The sequence below is a fragment of the Chlorocebus sabaeus genome, chromosome 5 (genome assembly GCF_047675955.1).
Source record: "Chlorocebus sabaeus isolate Y175 chromosome 5, mChlSab1.0.hap1, whole genome shotgun sequence".
Lineage (NCBI taxonomy): Eukaryota > Metazoa > Chordata > Mammalia > Primates > Cercopithecidae > Chlorocebus > Chlorocebus sabaeus.
The window spans coordinates 4,689,919-4,710,211 of NC_132908.1; the positions used below are offsets into that span (position 1 = coordinate 4,689,919).

Genomic DNA, 20,293 nt, shown 5'->3' on the forward strand with positions numbered 1-20,293 from the left:
AGCCGAGGGCCTGGCCCTGTCCCCAGGCCCCTGCCTTGCAGGCAGTGAGATGCCCAGCAGCTCATCAGAATCCTGCCAGGTGTGGTTACTATTAGGAAGAAAGTGAGCGTGGTGGTGAGACGAAACCGTACAAGGACTCACTTAACCGGGTGGAAGGGAGGGCCTCTCTGAGGAGACTTAAACAGCCCTGAGGGCTGAGGAAGAGCTGGCCCTGGAAGAATGTTCCAGGTGGCAGGAGTGAGCCTGGTGTGTCCCCTGGGGACAGCCCCTGGCTGGAGTGAAGGCTGCTGGATAGATACTGAAAAGCTTGTCGGGACTGCTGGAGTGTTTTTATAAGGGGGAGTTGAGTTTTAAGAACAGGTTTCCAAGCAGAGGAGCAGTGCTAGAGCCCTGTGGCTGGCGTGTGGAGCCTGGACGGCGGGAGCAGGTCTAGCCACCCATGGTTGTGGGCTTGCAGGCTGGAGCCCAGCCCCTGCTCCCCGGCCCAGGGAGTGGCCAGTGCCCCAGGGCACCCACCACACCACCACCTACCACTCAAGGCCCCAACTCCTTTGGCGCAGGTCAAGCTGCCACCATAACCCTTCTTCGACTGAAGACTGTGAGGCTGGAGGGGAAGCCCATGTTCTGGCCCATCAGGCCCTGCCCTGGGAAGGCTGCCACCCATGGACCCTGCAGCTGCTCTGACACGCCTGGGTCTGGCCCCATCCCAGTGTGGGTAGAGGGGTGCCCAGGGTGTCAGACGGGTGCGTGCATGGGCCAGATCGGCTCCCCATCTACCTCCCAACAGACACGGCACTTTTTTTCATGTCTGGTCTTGGGGAGGGGCTGGAACAAGGGGAGCCTCCCCTGCCGTGCGCCGGCATCCCACAGGCCCTGGGCACTGGCGGGGCTTGGCTGCCTAGGGGTGGGGGCCCTCTTTGGGTGGGAGGACCCTTCCCCTTGCTGCCCTCTCGCCTTCTGACATGGTCGCTCACCCTGGAATCTGGACTTCCCCTGCTGCCTGCAGCTGTCCCATGTGGCCCCTGACCCACTGGTGGCCATAGGAGGAGACAGAGGTGCCCTCTCTGGGTTCTTATTCTACACATCTGAAACCACCATGCACCTAACAGGTGAGTTTCCAGTGCCCACCCTCTGCCTACCTCTCCTGCTTGGCTCCACTCAAGGCAGCCTTCTCTGTGCCAGTGAGGTTGGCCTCACTGCACAGCTCTCCTGAGACTGTGCCCCAGCCCTGGGCACCCATGCTGTGAGTGCAGGCGGGTGGTTCATGTACTTAGCAAATCCATTCCCCGGGTGGGGAGGAAAGTGGCCTTGGGCCCTGCTGCTGATGAGGTGAGCCTTGCCATCACGGAGTTCAGCGGACCTCGCTCGCTCTCGGGCTGTTTCTGATGTTTCTGAGCCTGAGACATCTCCAGTACAAACACAAGGTAAGTACCTCAGGCTCTTGTGGAATCGGGATCCTGTCTCTGTCACCAGCTGCTGGGTGTACTTAGGCAAGTTCTGTCCCTCTCTGAGCTCCAAGTTCCTCATCGTAAATTGGGGAAGCCCCTCTTCCCCCAAAAGCACGGGGTGTCTGGCATGGAGGATGCTGGAAAGCTCCAGCCCCGGAATTTAAGTCACTCTCTGCTCAGCAAGCTGGGTCCACAGAGCCCCAGAGCTCCCAGTCGTCCGCCCTGACCCAGCGTGGACTCGGGGACCGGGGCGCTCAAGCCCTGCCTGGCCCTACTGCCTGTGCTGTTCTGGATCGAGCCGGCCAGCAGGGTGGCTAGGTCGGGACTGCTGTCGTGCGTGGCAGGCGAAGGCCGTCGCCCTCCGGGCTCGGGTCCTGTGGCGCTGGCGGAGCAAGGCTCCGGGGCATTTCTGGCTGGTTCGGTCGTGCCAAGGGCGCCATTGCGGATGCGCGGGGCCATGCGGGGCCCGCCTCCTGGGGAGAAACGGGTGAGCGCAAGGGGGATCGGCGCCATCGAGGGTGGAGAAACCGCAGGGATTTTTGGCTGTCTGCTTTGGGGCGCCAAGGAGGATATTCGTCGCCCACAGTGTGAACCTTGAGCCACCACGGCACCAAACAGTCGACTAGGCGCTCCCGTCGGAGGCGGGGCCGCCGCCCGGGGTGTGCGACTATTGGGTGACGCTCACCGCCTTCTTTTGCACACCGCTCGCTGCACCTCTCGACGACGCGCTGCGGCGCTGCGAGGGGCTCGGTCCCGGGGCGCGCCGGCGATTGGCGGGGGAACGGGACCCGGGGGTGCGGCCGCCCGCGGATTGGTGAGGCGCGGCGGGGGCGGGCTCGCGCATGCTCTTAAGTGGCAGCGACGGGGACGGGGTCAGTGCCAAGATGTCGACGGCGGCGGTTCCAGAGCTGAAGCAGATCAGCCGGGTGGAGGCGATGCGCCTGGGGCCGGGCTGGAGCCACTCGTGCCACGCCATGCTGTACGCCGCCAACCCTGGACAGCTCTTCGGCCGCATCCCCATGCGCTTCTCGGTGCTGGTGAGGACGGGAGCGGGCGCGGGTGCGGGCGGGCCGGGGCGGGGGCGTCCGACGATCCCCCGGCTCTGACCCGTGTTCTCTTGCAGATGCAGATGCGTTTCGATGGGCTGCTGGGCTTCCCCGGGGGCTTCGTGGACCGGCGCTTCTGGTCGCTGGAGGACGGCCTGAACCGGGTGCTGGGCCTGGGCCTGGGCTGCCTGCGCCTCACCGAGGCCGACTACCTGAGCTCTCACCTGACCGAGGGCCCACACCGCGTCGTGGCGCACCTGTACGCGCGGCAGCTGACGCTGGAGCAGCTGCACGCCGTGGAGATCAGCGCGGTGCACTCGCGCGACCACGGCCTGGAGGTGGGGCCGCCGCCCGGGCCCCGCCCCCCGCCCCGGGGTTTGGCTCTGGCCCCGTGGAAGGCACCGATGGGTAACACGTCTCCTGAGGGTCCCCTGGCCGGGCTGGGTCGGGTGTCGCTGTCTCCAGCAATGGGGTGGGGAGAGGGGTCTGGGGCTGGGGGGCCGGGAAAGGAGGGGCGGTGGTGGGGGCCGGGGCTGGGGCTCCCTCAGGGCTGTGTTACATCCGCCTTGCTGCCTGCCATTGCCAATCCTGGGAGTGGGGAGTGGGATCGGTGGGGAGGAAGGGATGGGGGAGGAGCGGGGCTTGCTTGGGGAGTTGGGAAACTTGAGCACAGTGGGGGTCGTAAAACTTGGGAACCTCATGGGGGGCGTGAAGGCTCTTGGGATTTGTGTTTTGTGGTTTGGAAGGGTTGGACTCCAGGTGTTCAGGCTTCGTTGGGTGGACGGGAAGCATGGGGTGTGGACCCCGGGTGGTGGCCTAGGTACGAGGGGGAAGTGCATGGGGTCAGCCTCCACACTTGCTTGGGGAGGAGGGGGCTGCACTGCTCCAAGGGAGCTGGTTGGCTTCTGCCAGGTCCTGCCTGGGTCTCCCATTAAGTCCTTGGCAAAGCTGGCTGCTCGTACCCTGGCCTCCTAGCTTCCAGGCCCCTTCTGCCAGGGGTGCCATTGCGTGGCAGGCCTGGCCCCAACCCCTACCTCCTGTCTGCGCAGGTGCTGGGCCTCGTGCGGGTCCCGCTGTACACCCAGAAGGACCGAGTCGGAGGCTTCCCCAACTTCCTGAGCAACGCCTTTGTGAGCACGGCTAAGTGCCAGCTCCTCTTTGCCCTCAAGGTGCTCAACATGATGCCTGAGGAGAAGCTGGCTGAGGCCCTGGCTGCGGCCACCGAGAAGCAGAAGAAGGCCCTGGAGAAGTTGCTCCCAGCCTCATCCTGAGGGCTGCCTGGGCTGCTGGCACCCTCCCCTGGGCCGGAAGACTGGGAATTCCTGCCAAGTGTGGCTTCTAGAGTGTGTGTGTGTACCCCACTTCTGACTGCCTAGGGCAAAGGGGCATCTTGTCATCTCCACTGTCCCAAGCAGTCACTAGGTGGTGGCCAGGCCAGCTGGGACCCAGCCCATCCTCTCAGGCAGAGCAGGGTGGTCTGGGCACACTGGGCCTGCCTCTCCAGCCTCAGGATGCTCTTGTTCATCCCAGGCTCAGACCCTCCTGTGTGTGTGTCTCATCCCGGCTAGTGGAGGCCCACAGGGACTGCGCACAGCTCCAGGGCCACTCGGAAGACGGGATGTGTGGGTGGAGGATGCCTCGTCTAGGTCAGCATTCCTGCCTCCTTCCTGAGCCAGCTCAGAGCCTGGGGGAGAGCCAACTTGGGGTAGGAAGTTAATACTGTTAATTTGGGTTGTTGTTGGATTTACTTTGCTAGATTTTCTCTTTCTCTTTCACCACGTGTGAACTGTGGGTGAGGTTTCAAAGTAGCTTCACCCCACGTGGCTTGGTTCCCAGGGACAGTCAGGGCCTCGGGGGCCCAGCTATGTACGACGAAGCTGTCGAAGGAGAAGACAATAAAGTCACTCCTCAGCTGCTGTGTGTGTTTCTCAGCTACTCTGTGTGTTTCGGTTCTGGATGGAGCCAGCTCAGGCCTCCTGCCCTAGGGGGAGGGAGAAGCTGCCCCAGCCAGAGGCATGTTTGTCCCCAGTGTTGACTGGGGGCACTCCCAGCATAAGCGCTGTCCCATCAGCCAGGTTGGGGTATGTGGGCTGAGACCTTCAGGGCAGGCTCCCCTTCCTGATCCTGATGGCCCTGGCTGCACCTGAGCTGACCTGCTTTGCAAACCCGCCCTACACCACCATCTGCAAGCAGCTCTAGGGGCTGGTGTAGCAGTGCAGGCTTACTGTGCAGAAGGGCAGCAGCAGAGCCATCCCTCGTGGTCTCCTACAGCCTCACATCTGGAAAGACTCCAGTGGCATCGTCAGAAAACGTTCACAGCCCATGCCTGGCCTGGTGAGGGAGGTGATGTTCCCAGCGCCATCTCAGAGCTCGGTGTGAGGGCAACATGTCGGGGGAGGCCCTGTCCTACGGCGGGCTGGGGATGTTCTTGGCTCTCGAAGCCTTGTTTGAGTCACGTGGGCTGCAGGAGCAAAGGCGCTCCCGAGCAGCAAGGGACAGGGCAGTCACGGTTGCTGCACTGGCCAGGGACTCATGTCATGTGACCAGAACTGAGCCCTTCACTAGCTGTTCTTCAATTTTATTTTCCAACAAATGGCATTTTCCAGGCGCCCCAGTCCTCACCCCTAAGGTCACACCTCAGTTGGCACCTGTGTGTGTGTATGGATATACTTTTCCCCCAGGGCCCTGCCTGGTCTGGGCCAGGGCAGCCCATGAACTCCGGGCCTCACCACCAGGTTCTGAGTGAGACCCTCGTCCCGCCTCAGTGCTGGCCCGAGCTGCTCGGCCAGGGCTGCAGCCCATCTTGCCTCTGTCTGCCGGCTGCTCCCGGGGCCTGATCCTCTGGCCCCCACTGGGCCTGGGCTGCACGTGGCAGCTGCCTGCTTACTGTCCTCTTCACTCCCTGGCACACAGCTTCAGGGTGGACCAATCACCCAACGTCAGATTCTGAAAGAAAAAGCCCCGGTAAGAAGGGAGGGGGACAGGTGGGTGCGTACGCACACCTGCAGCTGCCCAGACAGGCCCTGCTGCTCCCGCCACGTGGGATCCAGGCTGGCAGACACTCACCGGCCCGCGGGCTAGGGCTCCCGCCACTTCTTTCCGTTCAGCACCTGCAGCTTCTCCAGGCTCTGGGTCACTGAGCACAGTGCTTGCCCTGAGGAACGATGACCTTGAACCTCTCCCTCCCAGGCTCGGCAGAACTGGGTAGTGCTGCCCAGGGCTCTGAGCTGCAGGATGTCACCTGCCCCTTGGCCGTCATGGCCCCAGCCCGGAGGTCAGCCTCGGAGTAGAGGGACTCAAACTTGCTTTCCCTGGAAAGGGGACCCTCTGCCTCCCTCGGAAACAGGAAGCTCTTAGTCTTCAGCAAAGTCTGGTCCCTGGAGACTCACCCAGCTCATGGACACGGTCCTCCAGGGTTCCCGAGAGCTCGGGGAGGCTCATGGCCTGCAGGGACACTTGCCATCCCTTGGAGTCTGTGGTGCAGGAATGGAGTTAGCTGTGGGTCTGTGTCCCCACAGGCCCTGCTTTATTCCGAGCCCATGCAACCAGGAGAAGCTGCTTGGATCAGAGCCTCCCCACCCGCCTGGCAATGTCGAAGCGACCTCCTAGGGCCGAGGCTGGGGAGCCCTGTTGTGCCCTTCCTCCCACGGGCTAAGCAAACACTACAAGGCCCGGGTCAGCCCAAGAGAAGACAAAGCTGTGCTGGTGGGGACCCGGGTCTGGGCCCTGGCTGGAGGCTGCAGAAGTCACTGGCAGTCTCAGCACAGCACAGGCAGCCATGGCACAGTGCCTCCCACCCCTGGGGTAGGCGGTTTTCCCGTCACAGGTGAGGAAGTGGGCTTGGGGGCCCAGGGCCCCCTCTCCTTGGACTCTGGGATCATGTGCACACAGGGACCTGGGAGAGTGGCTGCTGGCCGGAGAACCAGGCCAAACCCACTGGGTCAAACCCCGCTTCAGGGCTCCCCGCTTTCTCCTCTGTCCAGTGCGGAGTCAGGCCGCTGCTCTTACCAGCTGGGGGGAGGCCTGGGCCCAGGGTGGCTGCACCAGGGGGATGGTCCCGCCTCACTCGGGCTGACAGCTCAGCTTGACAGGCTCTACCAGACACAGGAACAAGTGCTGGTGAGGGCAGAGGCCTGGCCGCCGCAGAGCCCCCACCTCAGACCTTCAAGGGGAGGGAGGGGCTCTGCCCTGTCCCTGCAGCTGGCCTTCGTGAGCTGGCCCAGTGCCCCACGAAGCTGTGCTAAAGAGCAGGAGGGAGAGCGGTGCAGATTCCCGACCCCGACTGCTGCCTGCAGGAAGGAAGGGCCTGGATGAAATGCGGGGGGGTGGCTCCAGGCGCTGAAATCCACCTCTGTTACAAAATCAGGAGGAAAGGATGTCTGGGGGCCCAGGGGCCAGGCGGCTGACCACTGGAGACCCAGCCCAGGCCAGCTCAGAGCCACTCACCGCAACTGGTCCAGGACAAGGGCAGCGTCCCGGGCCAGGGTCCACGTCTCCTGCAGCTGGGCCTGGAGGTCCTCGCGGGCACGGTCCTGCTCCAGCAGGCAGCTCTCCACCACGGCACGCAGCTCCTGCTCCTGGCACACCTGGCCCCGCATGGCCTCTACCTCCTCGCAGCGCTGCAGGGGGGCAGGAGGCTGGGAGGTAGCCGGGCAAGCCAAACCCCTGGCCACGGCCCTGTCCTCTGTGTGCGGCCTCTCCCCTTGCATCCACCTGACCCCTCCACACAGCGCCCACCTTTTCTGTCAGAGATGGGGCCAACTCAGGGGTGTGGCCCTGCCCCCCATCCCCCACCCACAGCCACTCACCTTGTGCAGCTGGATGGCGAGCTCCTGCATCTCAGCCTCCAGCCGGTCGGCATAGGCCAGCTCCAGGGCGTCCCCGGGCGGGCGGGCACTGCTGTGCCAGCGGGCAATGGCGGACGTCATTTTCCTCTTGGGGCCAAACAGCCTGCAGGGGGAACATGATCAGGACGTGCCTCAGCCTCCCAGGAGCGCTTACATGAGCAGGAGTTTGCCCCAACCCCAGGCTGATGGACGCACGTGATGCCGATTTCCTTCAGGTCACTCTCAGTGAGGGTCAGAAAGATGCGGAGGTCCACGTCCTGCTCCTCAAACACCTGCAGGTACTTCAGACACCCAATCTGCTCCAGCAGTGTGGCCAGGTCCTGGCAGGCACAGGGGACGGGTTGGGGGAGGTAGTGGCTGATGACAAAGCAGAGCCATTTTCCTCCGCTTGGAGCCCCACCGCTTCCCCAGGCTTAGCACCAAGACCGGGCCTGTGTGTAGCCCCCAGGCTGTCCCTTCCTACTCTGGTGCCTCAGGCAGGGCAGGACGTAGCAGGCAGGTGAGTCCTCACACTATGGTCGGCCACCTGGGGACACTGTATGTTCATCACGAGAAACTGGCCGCCTCCTGCCTCACGTGCTGAGTTCTGTGAAGGGGCGATGGAGCTGCTGATCTGGACAATGCTTTGTACACAGACAGCGCTGTTCTCTAATTCTAGTCTCAGTGTCCAATGTTCTGATTTCCACTTGTCTAAGCGCAGCTCTTCTCCGAGTTCACCTGTCTGGAGTTCACCGAGCTCCCTGGATGTAAGATCCGTGTTTCTGATCCACCTGAGATGGTCAGGCTGTGTCTTCCCTGTCGTTTCTGCTTTTTTCTTCTTCTGGAATGCCACTGTGTGGACGCTGTCAGCGTGCTTCAGCGGGTCACCGGTTTCTGTTCATTTTTTTCACTCTTTCTGTTCCTCAAGCGAGATGATCTCAGGTGACCTGCGTTCACAAGTTTTCTGATTCTTCTGCCTGCTCAATTCTGCTGTGAGCCCGACTAGTGATATTATCATTTTAGTTTACTTTTCAACTCCAGAAATCCTACTTTTGAGAGTTTATTGCTTTTAATGGAGAAACGAATGTTACTTTGCCATTTTCCTCAAGCTGTTTTCTGAAAGAAACACACTTAGGACACTACCCTGACCAGACTCCACTCAGTGTATGTTGGAGGGACTGAGGTGTGCACCTGCTCACTGAGCCAGGGGCTGCAGGGAGAAGCCGGCATAGCAAGGCTCTACTGAACAGCACAGCCGGTGCCCTAACAAATAACCAGCCAGGCCGGGCGTGGCGGCTCATGCATGTAATCCCAGCACTTTGAGAGGCCAAGGCAGGCAGATCACAAGGTCAGGAGCCTGAGACCAGCCTGGCCAACACAGTGAAACCCCATCTCTACTAAAAATACAAAAAATTAGCCGGACATGGTGACACGTGCCTGTAATCCCAGCTACTTGGGAGGCTGAGGCAGGAGAATCACTTGAACCCGGGAGGCGGAGGTTGTAGTGAGCCGAGATCGCACCACTGCACTCCAGCCCAATGACAGTGCGAGACTCCATCTCAAAGAAAAAAAAACAAATAACCCACCAGAGCTTCCCTCTACCTCTGTTCTCCGTATCTCTTCTGCCTGCACAGGGTAGGAGAACTCAGCAGACACAGGTGAGACAGCTGAGCTGAGTCACACCTATCATCCCTAAGGTAATGCGTGGTCAGAGGAACCACAGCAAGGATGAGGATGGTGGCAGTTGTAACCACCACCAAGCACACACCGTGTGTGGTCCCTGTCTCTGCTTCAGCCGCATCTCACCAGACTCCTGCAGGCAGCTCTGAGGTCAGGTGTGTGTTTCTTCTCCCCAGGCTCAGGGAAGCCAGCTCCAGTATGGAAAGCAGGGAGACCGGTCCTCCGAACAAAGCAGAAGGCCTGCAGCTGGGCCGCCAGCCATGGAGCCGGCTGTGAGCCTGCGGAGCCTAGCAGGCCATGGGGACGACACTGCCATTCTGTTCTCCAAGCAGCCTGGCACGTTATATACACAACACATGCCTCATAAGTCAGAAAAAGTGCCGTCTCTGAGTGTAACCTCCAGTTTCACAAGCGGTCTTACCTGGGGTCCTGAGTAGGGGGCCCTCTGAGTCTGGGGGCTGGACTCAAGGGGAAAGTCTTCCCTGTCAGTCCCAGTGCGGGGAGGCCACTGGCTGTCAGGATTCTTGGTCTTCATGTAACTTTTAGCTTGTTTGCGAGCTGAGCTTTTACAGGCGTGGTCCGAGTCCTGCGGTGAGAGCCATGTATCTGAAGGAGCGCACGGACTGACTGGAGAGCCTTGGTGAAACCCCCCACCCACCACACAGGGGCTTCCAGTGCATTCGCTGTCATCTGAGAAGCCAGGCCCTGGACACAGCACGTCCCAGTGCAGCACACACGTGTAGCACGCGCTTGTTACAGACGTGCTCATCTTAAAGTAACTGGGGGATGTTAGGCATCCCAGCCAGGGACCGGCTATGGGAGAACGAGAAAGAATCCGCACCTCGTTGCTCTCCACAGAAGCTTCGCTGCTGAGCCCCTGGGCTCTGGCCAGGCCCTCGCTGCTGCTGCTGCTCTGGACAGGCTCCAGGTTGGCACAGAAAGCATGTTCCTCTGAGGGCGGGAAGACAGGGCGTCCGCCTGCAGGCCTCACCGCGGTGCTGTGCATGGGCATGCCCCGGGCTGAGCCGCCTCCACCAGGGCCCTCCTTGGGGCCTGCAGCGGTTGATTCCTTATGTTTCAAGCTTCCTGCCTGTCCTAAACCCTCCCCTCTATACAGATGGGCAGGGCTTGTTTTTTGTTCACTGATAAATCCCAAGCACCCAAGGCAGTGCTTGGCGTACGGTGGGCACTATGTAAGCAGCTGCTGCACGGAGGTGCAGTTACAACAGGACATTCCTATTGGAGCCTGTCCGGAAAGCCTCAGGGGGCTCCCAAGCAAGGAGCTAAACCTGTTGGTGTGGAGTGGCTCCCCCAAGCTCACGGGGACGCTGGAACAGAAGCTTCTCCCATTCCTCACAAGAACCAGGGCTGCCCACGCCTCCCCTGTGCCTGTCCTCTGCTGGATGGCTGGGCTGTGTCCCAGCACCAAGCCCAGGGGATAAGTGGGGATGGGCACAAAGGAGCTCCAGGACCTGGCTGAGCCGCGGGCTGGACAGGGGTGGGGGTGCGCATACCCCGGCTGCTGCTGCTGCTGCTGCTCTCCACGTCCCGCTCGTTGATGGGGGAGGTGACATCCCGGCAGCAGAGGCCCTCTTCTTCCAGGGGGTTCTCACCACTACTGTTGAAGGTGACATAGCCCCGGGGAGGAGCCTGCTCTGTGTACAGAATAGAGCCCATAAGCCCAGGGAACTCCAAAGCGAAGCCGATCCTGGTTCCAGATGCCCCCACTGCCTCAGAGGCCAAGGCCCCGGATGCAGGCAGGCGACTTCCCACTCATGACCTCACCTACTTGCCCCTGCGACCTGGCATGGCTCTATCTGTGATGTATGGGTGGAAAAGTCGCTCTGAGGGTCAGTCAGTGGCCCAGACAAGTGCGTGGTGGGGCCAGGGCTGGCAGCCAGGTCAAGCCTGGGCCCTCTCCTTTGTACCGAGCAACCTCTTTTTCAAAGGGAAAACGTAGGAAATGGTAAGCTGTATTTACAGATGCCTGACCAGAGAAAACTATACCACTAGTGTTCCTTTTAGCAGGAGGTATCTAATGACCTCACACAGACACCCGTCAACCAGGTGTCTTTATGTCCCTATGACCTTTAACCATAGGCTCTTAGCAGGCTCCTCGGGTCAGTCAACCCCAGCGAAAAAGAGATCTGGCTGAGCAGGAAGGAAAAAGGCCTTCGGCTAAAAATTAACAGCAATAATATGAAATTGCCTAACTCTACCTTCCTATAAAACCAAGCAGAAAAAGGGGCATGAAGCTGGGCACGGTGACTCAAGCCTGTAATCCCAGCACTTTGGGAGGCTAAGATGGGCGGATCATGAGGTCAGGAGATCGAGACTATCCTGGCTAACACGGTGAAACCCCATCTCTACTAAAAAGTACAAAAAACTAGCTGGGCGAGGTGGCGGGTGCCTGTAGTCCCAGCTACTCAGGAGGCTGAGGGAGGAGAATGGTGTAAACCCGGGAGGCAGAGCTTGCAGTGAGCTGAGATCCGGCCACTGCACTCCAGCCTGGGCGACAGAGCGAGACTCCGTCTCAAAAAAAAAAAAAAGGGGGGGGGCATGCATACCAGGCAATTTCACTCCAGTTTTGCCCCTTTATTTACATAAAAAGACTGACTTGACCAGGCACGGTGGCACACGTCTGTAATCTCAGCTACTCAGGAGGCTGAGACAGGAGGATCGCTTGAGCTCAGGAATTGGAGCCTGCAGTGAGCTATGATCGTGCCACTGCACCACAGCCTGGGCTACAGTGAAACCCTGTCTCAAAAAAGAACCCAAAGGACTAGTTGGTGGGACCATGGGGAACTAACTTACTTCTTTACATATTTTCCTAGTTATGGAGAAGTTTTTACAAGCAGCACATGCTATTTATCATTGCCCCCTAAAATTTTTTTGAGTCAGGGTCTTGCTCTGTTATATAGACTGGAATGCAATGGCACCATCATGGCTCACTACAGCTTTGACCTCCTGGGTTCAAACAATCCTTCCACCTCAGCCTCTCATGTAGCTGGGGCTAGGGCTACAGGCATGGGGATGATATCTAGCTAATCTTCAAAAATTTTTGTAGACATAGGGTCTTGCTACATTGCCCAGGCTGGTCTCACAACTCCTGGGCCCAAGCAATCTTCCTGCCTCGGCCTCCCAGAGTGCTGGGATTACAGGTATGAGCCACTGCACCTGGCCCCCCAGTTTTTTTTTTTTTTTTTTTTTGAGACAGTCTTGCACGGTCGCCAGGTTGGAGTGCAGTGGTGTGATCTTGACTCATTGCAACCTCCGCCTCCTGGGTTCAAGCGATTCTCCTGCCTCAGCCTCCTGAGTAGCTGGGATTATAGACGCCTGCCACCATGCCCAGCTACATTTTTGTAGAGACAGGGTTTCACCTATGTGATGAATGAAATCTCAGCGGGCTACATTTCTGCTGCAGGAGAGAAAGTTCTTTTCTTTCTTTTTTTTTTTTTTTTTTTTTTTTGAGACGGAGTCTCGCTCTGTCGCGGCCCAGGCTGGAGCGCAGTGGCCAGATCTCAGCTCACTGCAAGCTCCGCCTCCCGGGTTCACGCCATTCTCCGGCCTCAGCCTCCCGAGTAGCTGGGACTACAGGCGCCCACCACCTCGCCCAGCTAGTTTTTTGCATTTTTTAGTAGAGACGGGGTTTCACCGTGTTAGCCAGGATGGTCTCGGTCTCCTGACCTCGTGATCCACCCGTCTCGGCCTCCCAAAGTGCTGGGATTACAGGCTTGAGCCACCGCGCCCGGCCTGAGAAAGTTCTATTCCTAAATTTAGCCAATGAAAAGGAAACTCAAGGAGATTAAGCAAAAAAGAAGAGCTAGTCCGTGACCAGTGCATTTCCATCAGTGGACTCAATCCTGAGTCTCCCTGAGCATGAAAGCTGGGCCACCTGTCCCGCTGCCACCTGAGGTCCAGCAACCCATGTTTCAGGAGCCTAAGAGCTATTCCATTCTCGCCAACACAGAATCTTGGTATGCAGTGAGAAAGAGCCCTCAGGAAACGAGGGCCACTCACCATAGCGAGGCCGTGGGACTCTGCCGCCCAGGCCAATGCCTGTGATCCTGGCCAGGGCTCGCGGTCCCTCGTGGATGCTGACACCCTTCTTCCGGCATGGCCTCTGTCTCTGAGGAGCAGGGCAGGACTCGTCAGAGGAGCTCAGATCTTCGTACTTTTCTGTGGTCAAACACCAGGATTAAGATAGTCTGTTCAGTGATGGACTCATTTACTAATCCTTATGGCAAACTGAAAGAAAGTAACTGTCGCTGCTTTTGTTAAATTAAGGAGAAGGGTATCTGCCAGGGCATCACTTTTGGGAAATGCCCTAACAGGCCGGGGCGCTGCTCCAATGGGCCACAGGGAGCTGCTAAGTTAGTGAGGATGGGAAGTTTCACTTTTCTTGAGACACAGTCTCTGTCCCCTGAGCTGAAGCGTAATGGCATGATCCTGGCTCACTCACTGCAACCTCCGCCTCCTGGGTTCAAGCGATTCTCATGCCTCACCCTCCCAAGTAGCTGGGATTACAGGTGCGTGCCACCATGCCCAGCTTTTTCTTTTTTTTTTCTTTAAGCAGAGACAGGCTTTTGCCATGTTGGCCAGGCTGGTCTCCAACTCCTGACCTCAAGTGATCTGCCTGCCTCGGCCTCCCAAAGTGCTGGGATTACAGGCGTGAGCCACCGCGCCTGGCCAGGAGTTTCATTCTTATCTCTGTGGAGGTTTGCAAAATTGTTCATAAGCCTATATTGTTCATAATCAGAAATTTTGTTCTAATTTGAATAAATAAAATCCATCTCTTCATTAAAATATATGGTAATATCAGTCACAACTTCTTTTTCCTGATCCCTTCCTTTGGAAGCAACTTGTTTTTTTTTTTGAGATGGAGTTTTGCTCTTGTTGCCCAGGCTGGAACTTCTGCCTCCTGGGTTCAAGTGCTTCTCCTGTCTCAGCCTCCCGAGTAGCTGGGATTACAGCCATGCACCACCGTGCCCAGCTAATTTCTGCACTTTAGTAGAGATGGGGTTTTATCATATTAGTCAGGCTGGTCTCGAACTCCTGACCTCAGGTGATCCACCCACCTCAGCCTCCCAAAGTGCTGGGATTATAGGCGTAAACCACTGTGCCTGGCTGCAAACAACTTATTAAGGAATTCTGTTTTTTCTTTTTTTCTTTATTTTTTTGAGATGAAGTCTCACTCCATCGCCCAGGCTTGAGTGCAATGGCACGATCACGGCTCACTACAAGCTCCACCTCCCGGGTTCAAAACATTCTCCTGCCTCAGGCTCCTGAGTAGCTGCGACTACAGGCGCCCGACACCATGCCCGGCTAGTTTTGTTTTTGTATTTTTAGTAAAGATGGAGTTTCACCATGTTAGCCAGGCTGGTCTTGATCTCCTGACCTTGTGATCCACCCGTGTTGGCTTCCCCAAGTGCTGGGATCACAGGCAGGAGCTACTGTGCCCAGCCGCAATTCTGTATTTTCTAAAACATGGCATGTGTTTGCTATGATTATAAAGTGTTTCAAATCACTGCCCAGTCTGAGCTTTCTGAGCTTTCAGAGCTCAACCCAGAGCTTTTACTATTTTGTAGCTTTTCAGTTTTTCATATTTGACTTGTATAAGGTTCTGATCCGATTCTACTTTTACGATACGTGAGTTGGATGCAGGAGGAAATGGTGTGAGATCTCCTTGTGGAGCTGGTAAGCTGGGATGGAAATGAAGGCAGAGGTCCCTGCGTTACCATTTTACCACCTGAGCTGTGTTTCCTATGAAACAATCCCAACACCAGGGAAGGAGCTGGGCTGAGCCTGACCCTGAGAAAGGAGCTGCTCACTCAGGTGCAAACTGACAGGATAATTCAGGGCAGGCCAGCAAAGAGGGAGAGCTCAGGCCCTGAACTTGGCCACTCTGTCCTTCCCCATGAAGAGGCTCACGCCCTGGCGACTGAGCTAGCCATGTGGACACACACCCCCTCACACTCAAAGATCTACAGCACCCCAGGGAGACTGTGCTTCCATCCAAGCTAAAGGGGAGGGAGCTGTAAGATAAATGCACAAAGGTGGCAATAAGCAAGGGAACGGCAGCTGCGTGAATCTCAGCACCTAACACACCTTCAGAGCAGCTTAAGAATTACAGGCAGATGGAAACCACAAAAAAGCCAGAGCTGCAATCCTGCTATCAAAGTGGAAATCAGGGCAAAACGCAGTAAATATGACACAGAAGGACTTTTTTTTTTTTTTTGAGACACAGTTTCCCTCTATACCCAGGCTGGAGTGCAGTGGCACAATCTCGGCTCATTGTAACCGCCTCCCGGGTTCAAATGATTGTCCTGCCTCAGTCTCCCAAGTAGCTGGGATTACAGGTATGTGCCACCATGCCTGGCTAATTTTTGCATTTCGAGTAGAGACAGGGTTTCACCATGTTGGCTGGGCTGGTCTCGAACTCCTGACCTCAGGTGATCTGCCCGCCTTGGCCTCCCAAAGTGCTGGGATTACAGGCGTGAGCCATGCCCGGCTAGAAGGACATTTCTAATACTGAAAGCCGTAATTCACAGTGAATCTATTACAAGTTATGAAAATCTGTCACCAGGCCGGGCGCGGTGGCTCAAGCCTGTAATCCCAGCACTTTGGGAGGACGAGACGGGCGGATCACGAGGTCAGGAGATCAAGACCATCCTGGCTAACACGGTGAAACCCCGTCTCTACTAAAAATACAAAAAACTAGCCGGGCGAGGTGGCGGGCGCCTGTGGTCCCAGCTACTCCGGAGGCTGAGGCAGGAGAATGGCGTAAACCCGGGAGGCAGAGCTTGCAGTGAGCTGAGATCCAGCCACTGCACTCCAGCCTGGGCGGCAGAGCTAGACTCTGTCTAAAAAAAAAAAAAAAAAAAAAAAAAAAGAAAATCTGTCACCAAAAATGCACCAACTTCCTTCATAAATCAGAAACACACTAATAGGTAATTTTGTAGAAAATGAACTAGAAGTACATAATCCTAAATAAGATACTCACAGATACGCTAAATTGTATACACAGAAAATAGAGAATACAACTTCTTCTCAAGCAAAACACAGAACATTAAAAAATATTGATCAGGGTTGGGCGCGGTGGCTCACGCCTATAATCCCAGCACTTTGGGAGGCTGAGGTGGGCAGATCACTTGAGGTCAGGACTTCGAGACCAACCTGGCCAACATGGTGAAACGCTGTCCTACTAAAAATACAAAAAAAAAAAAAATCAGCCAGGCGTGGTGGCAGACGCCTGTAATCCCAACTACTCGGGAGACTGAGCCAGGAGAGTCGCTTGAACCTGGGAGGTGGAGGTTGTGGTGAGCCGAAATTGCGCCTGGGCACTCAAGCCTGGGTGACAGAGTGAGACTACATCTGAAAAAATATATATCTATTGATCAGCAGGTGATAAATAAGATGACAAAGAAGTTCTGTCAAGGTAAGAATTATAAACACTACCTGATCAGACACACTAGAATAAAGGTGATCAGAATAACATGAGAAATTAATCACAAGATCAAAAAGGCCCCTCCACCAAGAAATTAACAAACAAAAACAACCACAAGACTTCTATTAGACAACTCATGGGTGAAGGAGAAAATATAAATAAAAATTATAGAATTTCTGAAAAATAATAAGGAAAGTATTAAATACAGAACCCCCAGAATACACTTAAAGCAGCAATCAGCAAAAATTCACAGCCTCTAACATTTAGCAACGAAAGGGAAACAATGAACATGAAAGAAATTTCCAACTCAAAAAACCAGAACAACAAAGTAAGCCAAAGAAAAATAAAAGCAGAAATTAAACCATCAGTAAGTCTCAATAATAAATCGAAATCCGATGGGTTTTTCTTGTTTTTCCACTAAACAAAGTACTAGTATTTAACTTAAAAAGGAAAAAAGGAACAAACACAAATATTCAAATAAGAAGTGAGGCCAGGCGCAGTGGCTCACGCCTATAATCTCAGCACTGTGGGAGGCTGAGGCGGGAGGATCACTTGGGCCCAGGAGTTTGAGACCAGCCTGGGCAACATAGTGAGACACTCTCTCTATTTTTTTTAATATAAGAAATTTTTTAAAATATAAGAAATGAGATCCAGCAATTCCACTACTGTTTATCCTAAAGAAAGAAAATCAGTATACCTAAGAGATGTCTACACCCTCTTGTTATTGCAGCACTATTCACAGTCGCCTAGATAGAGAATCAACCGAGTCCATGAGTGGATGAATGAAGAAAGAAGGCTTTATATACACAATGGAATATTATTCAGACATAAAGAATGAAATCTGATCATTTGTGGAAACATGAATAAGCGTGGGAGAGACTATGTTCAGTAAAATAAACCAGACAGAAAAGACAGACAAATGCCAGCCAGTGTGGTGACTCACACTTGCAATCCCAACACTCTGGGAGGCCAAGGTGAGAGGATCACTTGAGCCCAGGAGTTCCAAACCAACCTGGTCAGTATAGCAAGACCCCGTCTCTACAAAAAAAAATTAGTCAGGTGTGGTGGTAGGTGCCTGCAGTTCCGGCCATTCAGGAGGCTGAGATGGGAGGATCACTTGAGCCTAGGAATTGGAGGCTACAGGAGCCAAGATTATGCCACCACACTCCAGCCTGGGTGACAGAACGAGACCCTGTCTCAAAAACCAACCAAACAAACAAGACTACATGACTACATGATCTCACCCATTTACAGGATTTTTAAAAGCTCATGTCAAGCGTGTCAAGTAAAAGAGTGGATATCAGAGGTTGGGGTTGGGGAGGTAGTGGGAGAGGCTGGTCAATAGGTATAAAATGACAGATCGAAGAAAGAAGTTCTGGTGTTCACAGTAGAGTGATTATACGGAACAACAGTGTATACCTCAAAACAGCTACTAGAAGACAGAAATGTTCTCACCTCAAAGAAATGATAAATATTTGAGGTGATGGATAAACTAATTACCCTAATTTGATAATTACACAGTGTATACATGTATCAAAACATCACACACTGTACCCCATAAATATGGAGTTATTTTGTGTCAATTAAAAATGAGATAACTACTTTCCAGGTCAGGTGCAGTAGCTCATGCCTGTAGTCCCAGCACTTTGGGAGGCTGAGGCGGGTGGATTGCCTGAGTTCAGGACTCTTGAGACCAGCCTGCTCAACATGGCAAAACTACCTCTCTACAAAAAATACAAACGTAAGCTGGGCATGGTAGAGTGCACCTACAGTCCTAGCTACTCGTGGAGCTGAGGTGGAAGCATCGCTTTGCACCTGGGAGGCAGAGGTTGCAGTGGGTCGAGACTGGGTCACTGAACTCCAGCCTGGGTGACAAAGAAGACCCTGTCACAAAAAATAAATCAGTATTTTCCATGCTAAAAAAATAGTAATAATAATAACAGGAGAAAATAACCACTGAAACGGAATATTTTATCTTGTTTAATTTTATCTATTTACTTTTTTTGAGATGGAGTCTCGCTCTGTCGTCAAGCTGGAGTGCAGTGGCGTGATTTTGGCTCACTGCAATCTCCCTCTCCTGGGTTCAAGTGATTCTCCTATCTCAGCCTCCAGAGTAGCTGGCGCACACCACCACACCAGCTTATTTTTGTATTTTTAGTGGAGATGGGGTTTCACCATGTTGGCCAGGCTGGTCTTGAACTCCTGACCTCAAGTGATCTGCCTGCCTCGGCCTCCCAAAGTGCTGAGATTACAGGCGTGAGCCACTGCACCCAGCCTGAAACAGAATTTTTTTTTTTTGAGGTGGAGTTTTGCTCTTGTTGCCCAGGCTGGAGTGCAATGGCGCAATCTCAGCTCACCGCAACCTCCGCCTCCCGGGTTCAAGCGATTCTCCTGCCTCAGCCTCCCGAGTAGCTGGCATTACAGGCACGCACCACCACACCCGGCTAATTTTGTATTTTTAGTAGACAAGGGGTTTCTGCATGTTGAGCAGGCTGGTCTCGAACTCCCGACCTCAGGTGATCCACCCGCCTCGGCCTCCCAAAGTGCTGGGATTACAGGCGTGAGCCCCCGCACCTGGCCCTGAAACAGAATATTTTAAAAGGAGAAAAAAATTGGCCGGGGGCAGTAGCTCACGCCTATAATCCCAGCACTTTGGCAGGCCCAGGTGGGCAGACCACCTAAGGTCGGGAGTTTGAGACCAGCCTGGCCAACATGGAGACACCCCGTCTCTACTAAAAATACAAAATTATCTGGGCGTGATGGCACATGTCTGTAATCCCATCTACTCGGGGAGGCTGAGGCAGGAGAATCACTTGAACCTGGGAGGCAGAGGTTGTGGTGAGCTGAGATCTTGCCACTGCACTCCAGCCTGGGCAACAGAGCAAGACTCCATTTCAAAAACAAAAAAAAAGAAGAAAGAAAACTATAGACCAATATCACTTATGACTGAGTATCCATAGAAAAATACTAAATATTAATAAACAGAATTCAAAAACACATTAAAATAATACAACACGTGTGATTTATGCCAAGAATGTAAAGTTGATTCATTATTAGGAGGTTCATGAAGACAAGCTACCATATGAAAATTCACAGTCATCTCCAAAGATATGGAAACAAAATTCAATAGTTACTCCAGTAAAACACCACTCAAGAATACAAGAACTGATGAATACTTTGTTAATATGCTAAAATAACATATGCCTTCCCTCTCACATAATGAGGCGTTTCCACTAAGATCAGGACCAAGGTGAGGAGGCGCACTATCTCCACTATACTGAACAATGGGCTAGAGGTGTCAGCAACTAAACAAAGAACAGTGCAATTCAACAAAGTCAGAGTCATAAGAATCAGCAGGAAGCAGTGTATTCATCGATACTTAAAGATTATATGTTAGTACACCTGTAAAGCCCTAAAGAATCAGTAACAAAACTAACCTGAACAATACAAGAATTCTGTAAGGTAGCAGAATATAAAATTAGTTTGCAGGGCCGGGCGCAGTGGCTCACACCTGTAATCCCAGCACCGTGGAAGGCCGAGGCTGGTGGATCACCTGAGGTCACCAGTTCGAGACCAGCCTGACCAACATGGAGAAATCCCATCTCTACTAAAAATACAAAAAATTAGCCACGCATGGCGATGCATGCCTGTAATCCCAGCTACTTTGGAGGTTGAGGCAGGAGAATTGCTTGAACCTGGAAGGCGGAGGCTGCGGTGAGGCGAGATTGCACCACTGCACTCCAGCCTGAGCAACAAGAGTGAAACTCCCATTTCAAAAAAAAAAAAAAAAATTTGCAGAAATCCATTGCCTTCACATGCACTGACAATATGCAGTTAAACGATATA

The 20,293-nt window shown here is 54.6% G+C and overlaps 2 protein-coding genes across 9 annotated transcripts in view; one reads left to right on the plus strand and one right to left on the minus strand.

The window, feature by feature from the left end:
- The first annotated feature begins 1,970 nt into the window (after window positions 1-1,970).
- NUDT16L1 (nudix hydrolase 16 like 1) lies at window positions 1,971-4,410 on the plus strand. Of its 2 annotated transcripts, none has more exons than XM_007984386.3 (3): window positions 1,971-2,485; window positions 2,572-2,902; window positions 3,544-4,410. In XM_007984386.3, exons 1-3 carry the CDS (start codon window positions 2,291-2,293, stop codon window positions 3,636-3,638), a joined length of 621 nt encoding a protein of 206 aa, XP_007982577.1. In that variant the 5' UTR covers window positions 1,971-2,290; the 3' UTR covers window positions 3,639-4,410. The 2 variants fall into 2 exon arrangements, with proteins under 2 accessions (XP_007982577.1, XP_007982569.1); XM_007984378.3 differs by having other exon boundaries at window positions 1,978-2,485; window positions 2,572-2,832.
- Window positions 4,411-5,056: 646 nt separating this feature from the next.
- ANKS3 (ankyrin repeat and sterile alpha motif domain containing 3) overlaps window positions 5,057-20,293 on the minus strand; it is a 38,334-nt gene continuing 23,097 nt past the window's right edge. For 4 of the 7 annotated variants that reach the window (XM_007984498.3, XM_007984507.3, XM_073015138.1 and 1 more), the window contains 11 exons: window positions 13,021-13,179; window positions 10,515-10,655; window positions 9,842-10,053; window positions 9,422-9,586; window positions 7,537-7,661; window positions 7,303-7,444; window positions 6,941-7,113; window positions 6,503-6,588; window positions 5,884-5,967; window positions 5,561-5,648; window positions 5,057-5,440 (listed from right to left, as the gene is read on the minus strand). In XM_007984498.3, the coding sequence (XP_007982689.3) occupies window positions 5,572-5,648; window positions 5,884-5,967; window positions 6,503-6,588; window positions 6,941-7,113; window positions 7,303-7,444; window positions 7,537-7,661; window positions 9,422-9,586; window positions 9,842-10,053; window positions 10,515-10,655; window positions 13,021-13,179 (1,364 nt within the window). In that variant the 3' untranslated portion in view covers window positions 5,057-5,440; window positions 5,561-5,571. The other 3 variants (XM_007984516.3, XM_037989890.2, XM_007984527.3) reach the window with 2 other exon arrangements.